Genomic DNA, 6,720 nt, shown 5'->3' with positions numbered 1-6,720 from the left:
CTACTCTAAATCTATGTTTTTTCTACTACTGGAAAGCATTTGCAATAAGGTTCAAAACCAGATCAATGCAAATCATACTCTGGTCTTAGGGACTCCCATTCATCTGATTATTTCAAAGCTGGCCAGCTGTGAGAGGGTGTGGTTCTCTGTGCTATTCCTATTTCTGTGGTCAGATGAAGCTACTGTTCAAATAACTAGGGGCATGCAGGACACAGGTATATACTGGCAATAGGGAAGAGCTCACTACCAATACTTACTTTTCTGCTGCTTCAGTAGAACATGAACCAGTAAGAAATATAAGGAATGGAAGAAAACAAAAAAATTAAGTTGGAAGAGACAAGAGGAGTATCTCCTTCCATTCCTTCTACCTCTTACTGTTTCATGTTCTGCTGGAGCAGGCAGAAGAGTAATTATTGGTTCTGAGCTCTCCTGAAAAATAAGGGTGAAATTCCAATGGAAAGGACATAAATGTTGCTTTAGTCTTCTGTGAACTGTTAGAGCTCAAATCTTTATTTGTATATTTGATTTCCTAATCTGTTGTCTGTTTCACTTACTACTTCAAGGAGGGGGAAATGTCAGTCATTTAAAGATCAGGAAAGCTCAGACAACCCCCTGTTGTACCTAGAAGCTACAGCTCACATTAAAAATAGTAGCAGCCTGTAACTAGCGTTCCACTCCACTGGCAGCTATTTTAAATATTTAAGCTGGCCCATCTTCCTGAGACTGTGGTGTCAGACACCTGCCAAGCCAGTGATTGGTACATACACACCACTGTGAACTGGGGAGAGAGAACAGACCACCTTCCAGTCACTTTCCAACTGTGAGTGCACTGATTTAGCATGGTCAGACTGTGAGGCAAAATCTTTTACTCATCCTCATAGGAGTGTTCTAAAAGGAGAACCATCCCAGCCCTATATGCACCTTCCAGGCATGGATACTTTAATTAGCCCCAGCCAGCTGAGGAATGACAACTAAACTCTTCTTAAATAAACCATTTATTCAATCTTGTGCAATTTGCCACATGTTTTATTTAGAATTTAGCAACCAGAGACGTCCCAGGAAATGTAATAGCTGTTTTTTATAAATGTCTTAAGAGAAGACAACATACACAAGACATGCTGCATCAATAGCATAGGTTAATACAATAATTATGCAGTCCTTTCATGTACTTCTATGCAGGGCAACTTATTTACAGAACTTCTCTAGGAAAAACCAAGGTTCTTTCAAACTCTGTGAATGCTTTGATTGCTGAACAATGATACAGCTTGTGTGTGGTTGTGATCTGCTGCCCTTTTAAAGATTTGTCAAGAACTTACTGAGCTCAATGCAATAGTCCGTGTCCCTTCTGCTTATAATGTGTCTATCAGGTATTCCCTTAGGACACAAATTAGTGGCTCCCCCCATTTTCATCAGCCCTAGTAGAGGCAATTTAAATTTCTGAGCACAAATGTACCCTTTTGGGGCACAACCTGATATCATATGCACAAGATGCTAAGTGCTTAAAAAGAATGCACCAGGAACACTGGGCACGAATGGAGAAGTCTTGTGCCCAGTGTCTCTATATATTGTGCAGCAATGAACCCATTAGCAATCTAAGGTAGGTTTGTTCCATTTCTCAGAAGCTGAGAACTGAAAAATCTGCTCATCTCCAACATTTGGGGTCTTACAAGTTAGAGACCAGAAAAACAATGGGCTGATTGAAATATGACCCGTTATTTTCTATGTCATTGGAGCGTAATGGTGCTTGAACAATCAACGGACATTCATTGCCTTAAGTGTTTGAAATGAGAGGTTGGTCCTGGCAAAAGCTGTCAGCTCAACTAACAGTACTTGGTCTATTGATATTATCCACATGGAAGCCAGTTGTGGGGTGGGGGTGTGTGTGTGTATGCTAATCCACTAGAATCTAGATTAAAAGAAAAAAAACAAAGGAACACATAGTCAAGATTAGAGAATTTCTATGCCTCTGTTCCACACTAACTGCTCTCAAGGACATTGAATAGGTTACTGCTAGTGGCAACATCCCCACTTGTTTTATTTGCACACCAATGTAGTTCTCCAGTTTGGAACCACCATGCATATTGCTGCATCACTTTACTTCAGTTTTCTCATATCTCCTCCCAATAAATGAAGCAGACAGCCCTCTGATTTCTAGTCTCAGGGAGTCCAAGATTTTCACAACCTTTCCTCTCAGTAGGGTGAAAAGCTGAGCTGTGCAGATAACCAGAGATGATGGCAGCAGCTGAATCATCACGACATTGGAGATCTCAAGCAATTGGCAGCCAAAGTTCCAGATGAGAGAGAGAAGCAGGGTGCACAGTAGCTAACAGGAAAAAGGGGGAAAGAGATTTTTCTTGGTGAAGATAATCTTTAAACTGATGGCATTTCAGGTGTAAGACCACAATGAGCATCTGGTTCTCCCCCCACGTTTCCCCAGCTCACCTGGCACACAGCAAGGAACTGCTCTAAATCACATAAAAAGGAACTGGTCTAAATCCCCAGTCCCCAAGCTACTCCGCATGGACAGCTACTCTCCCCTGCAGAGCCCCACTGAAGTCACTGGATATCTAACTCCAGGATCAACACACAAAAGGCGAGATCAACAGAAGATTTATATTCCGTGTGTACTTTATAACAGGCTTTTATAGCATTTGAAAGATATTTCCTACTTTAGTGACATGCCAAGACCCCACAGCAGTGGATGGTGTCATAAATACTTAGAGAACAAGTAGCACTGCATTCTGTGCTCTAAGTTAGATGCTTGGGACTTCAATATCAGCAAGGAAATTTGAGAATCCAGAATTCAGGTCTGGTCAAGTAAGTGAAGAGGGCAAAATAATTTTTGAAGGAAGAGCCTGTATCTGTAGTTTTTAGTCTTACACATATTCCATTATTTGGAGTCTAGAACAGCTTTAAAAATTATATTATCAATACATTCAAAAGTTACATGCTGACATGTTATATCAAAGGGAGTTTGTATACACAGTAGAGTGCAGCCTTTTAGCTGAATCAGATCATTGAGAAAATGAAAGCTACTGTTGAGGTGCTGTGTCTGCCTTTTGAACTAGAGTAGCTTTGCAATGGTTAGGATTTTTTTTAATATATAAAGGCACTCGTGTGTCCTTACATAGCACCTTTAACTACTACCCAGAACAGGAACCATTGAAATGGAATAGAGTTTAGTATGGGACAGACACAAATAAATTTGTTTTTTTCTGCCCTGCTGATTAAACAATCAGAATCTGAGTTTGGTTGAGGTGGTGGGGAGAAAGAGACAGGCATGAGACACACACACACATAAACAGCCCTCACATAAAGAGCTGGTATGGCCGGTCCACTCACCATTATGATATTATACAGGGCATTCTTCTCAAAGCGGCATAGCCTTGTTCCCTGAGCCCATGACAGACTGTCCGAGATTGCAGTAAAGAGACCTTTTGTTTGGACTCTTGGTTTTGAACTCAGATAAGCCGGCTTGGGCCCCTTAGGGGCCTTCATCCACACCTCCTTTTGGAACTCCATAGCAGGCATCTCACTCCAGCTTTTATTCCCTGAGGACTCATTCTCAGATTTAGGGTCTGCATTGTCATCAGACTGATCAGAAGATGGCTTCTTTATTTCTTTGGCACGGGGCAATTGGGCTGAAAATAATTTTTTTAAGTTAAATGTAAAGTAACTGTATGGGGTTGGGATTAGGGAAAAAGGAGAACAGAAGTGTTAAGTATTAGGGTATAGCAGCTGCATTTAAAGTATGGCTCTACTGTGAAAAATTACTCTAGAAAGTTGCATTGTGGTATTCCACCTGTATTGTGTCATAGTGATTTCTATTTCAAATGTGTTCAGGTTCCAAGTTAGAGATTTGTTTTCCCTCTCTACCTGCTAGTCCTATAAGCTCAACTTGGGGTCTGAGAGTCAAGTGTGGTTCCTTACCTCTAGCATATCACCACCCATAGTTGAGGTTTTGGAAGCCAACTGAGGCTCTCATACACTTGTATATTACTATGAGACTGAACAAATGTAACCCACTAGAGTTTAGTGAGCAAATCTCTTGAGGTAGGAGTAGAATCCATCTCACTCCCCCGCAGTTGTGCTGGCTCCAAAGTTAACTGCCGTAAAATAATACGAAATATTTCACACGATGCTAGTTAAGCTGATATGACTGAATAGACCAGGTAGGGACTAAGCAGGGTCATTTTACATAGCCCATCGACTTACTTTACTCTTCTCATCCGGGGGTAGAGTACAGGGGTCGACTGGAGAGCGGTCTGCTATTGATTGGCGGATCTTCACTAGACCCGCTAAATCGACTACCAGTGGATCGATCTCAGAGCGTCGATCCCGGCTGTGGTGTAGACCTGCCCTGAGATTTATACTACTGGAGTAGCTTCACCAATGTAGCTATACCAGTGCACCCCACTGGATGCATTGTACCAGTGTAAACTGTCACTTGCCCTGGGACAGCTTATGCATACCCACACCTCCACACAGAATAATTTGAAATGGCAATGAACTAAATATGTATGTACAGCCATATCCAGATCATTATATAAATACACATATATGCACACAGGTAGGCCAGGCCCTCAGAAACATTTCCATTCCACTCAGGTAACTTTGTGCTACCATCACCCCTAAGCCCTGAACCTTTCAATCACCCCCACAGTTCAGTTATATTATCCATAACAATAAACTTCAGGGCACATGTAGTAGGTACTTTACGTACGTGGTAACCAGTGGGCACTGACATATGGTTGTCACCTGCCCTCGTTTGATCAAGACAATACCAGTTGTAGTCTTTGTCCCAGAGCAATCTAGCAATGGGATCCAAAAGTCCCCATGTTCCTCCCTCAGCAAATCTGTATCTACAGGACAATAAAGTGGTGAATCTTAGTTTCTGCAGAGGGGGACTCCAAGTCAAAATGTAACATGTGGGTGTCTGTGCATGCATAGGAGAGGATAAAGGATGGTTGGGGACTATCATCCTGCTTAGCTACCGGTACTTGTCATTCTGCTGCTGCCACACAGTTCAGTAAAGTCCATTCTCACTACTCCCGCGGAACCCACTACAGGACTGGGCCTTACAGAATTGAAAGAAAAGCAAATTGCATCAATTTGAGCTGAAGACATGTTTTACATTAGACTTTATTCTCTTTGAAGGCAGTGCCTTCAAAGGAGAAACACTGTTCCTGAGCCTAGAATTGATTCCTGTGCTCTAAGCCAGTCAATTACACTGCAAGGTTAGAACTAACAATGCCTCATCCCTTCAGGGACATCAGCAAGCCTGTTGTTAGCTGCTGATGTATGAGAAGGCGGAGAAATGCCAAGGGGGGAATCACAAAGAGAACGAAAACACATCAATAAATGAAAACAAACACGTTTCTCCCTTGCAAAAGCTTCCTTTCAGTCCCTGTACTATTTGACAAGGCGTCAGTGCTGCCACTCAGAAACAATATCATAAGTGACTGAGGAGAAGAGCAAATACCCACTTACGAGATAACTCAATAATATTTGAGGTTTCACCACAAAAAAAAAAGGGGGGGGGGAGCTTTATTTAAAATTCACAAAACATTCTTCCACAACTCTCTTAAGTTAAATGGTTGCTTTTCAAAGAACGATTAACAAAGAGAATCCACCATTAATAACAGGTCCTTCTAGCTAGACATTCTTAACTGATTAAACATCATATATTGAGCTTGATTTTCCACATACAACCTGCTGCACTGAGAAAGCCTTTAGTTTCTTTAGGAGGCAAGCTGCATTAGCCTAAAAATAGCTAGCAGAGTGCTGTAAAAGGAAAGCTAATACTTAAAGCCTTTGTACAAAAACATTGATCTATCTGATAGTAAAACTTACCTTCATTGAGTAAAAGGTGAAGCCAGATAATCAGTAGGATCAACAACAACCCAAATGGCAAACAAAACCAAAAAAAGAGAAGAGGAAAGGTCAAATCGTTCACCAAAGGAACCAGAGGATACCTCATAGCTAGTTTCAGGGCAAGCTAAGACTAAACTGGTTGCTTACTCTGCTTCAGTAGCTACCTTTTGGTAGCATCACAGTGTGTGTCACAAAAAGACTATGCTGTCATTCTCAGCTTAGCTAGTATGAAGGACAACCCGTAGCCCACTGAGGAAGGAAACAAAAAGGATTAAGGGCAGGATGAAAAAAATAAACTGGAAAGAATCTAGTTTAATTGCCCCTCCTTATATTTGCAATTAGAAGATAGCCATAAATTATGAGCCCTCCAAAGCCTATAAAAATATAATAAACAGTACTTCCATGCCTACTGTAAAAAAATAGATGACAAGGCACTTTAATATTTGTCAAAAACAAGGTGACTAGCACACCTTCCAAGGAAAGAATTGACTGCAATCAGGATCAAACCTACAGAGATGGTTAAAGAAGAAACTTATATTTAGTGAAAAGTTCTTATGTCAGGCTCTCACAATTGAGATGAGCAATAAGCAATTTTCAGAGAAATGATAGATAGATAGATAGTATAACCATCTCAGTATGTTTGAATCCCTTTGTGATTCTTTTCTTTCCTTGACAAGTATATTAGTAACTCATTATCTATTCTTTTTTTCCCTTTTTTTCCTTTTAAGAAAGGTAAAATATTCCTTTTTATAGGAATTGTGGGTTTTAACTTATTTCTCATCACAAGGGAGTTTGGCAGTGATTAGAGCAGGAACACTAGGAAAAAGTCCGCGCTCTCTCATTGAC

The 6,720-nt window shown here is 40.9% G+C and overlaps 1 protein-coding gene across 1 annotated transcript; it reads right to left on the bottom strand.

The window, feature by feature from the left end:
* Window positions 1–1,075: 1,075 nt before the first annotated feature.
* ADIG (adipogenin) lies at window positions 1,076–6,208 on the bottom strand. Its single transcript, XM_084646261.1, has 3 exons — window positions 5,854–6,208; window positions 3,343–3,641; window positions 1,076–2,323 (listed from the first exon to the last, which is right to left on the bottom strand). The coding sequence occupies exons 1-3, from the start codon at window positions 5,978–5,980 to the stop codon at window positions 2,090–2,092; spliced, it is 660 nt and encodes a 219-aa protein (XP_084502387.1). The 5' UTR covers window positions 5,981–6,208; the 3' UTR covers window positions 1,076–2,089.
* Window positions 6,209–6,720: the final 512 nt, after the last annotated feature.

The sequence above is a fragment of the Lepidochelys olivacea genome (assembly GCF_965140295.1).
Source record: "Lepidochelys olivacea isolate rLepOli2 genome assembly, chromosome: 13".
Taxonomy (NCBI): Eukaryota; Metazoa; Chordata; order Testudines; family Cheloniidae; genus Lepidochelys; species Lepidochelys olivacea.
The sequence above is the reverse complement of the archived record's forward strand: the minus strand, read 5'-3'. Positions and strand labels throughout refer to the sequence as shown.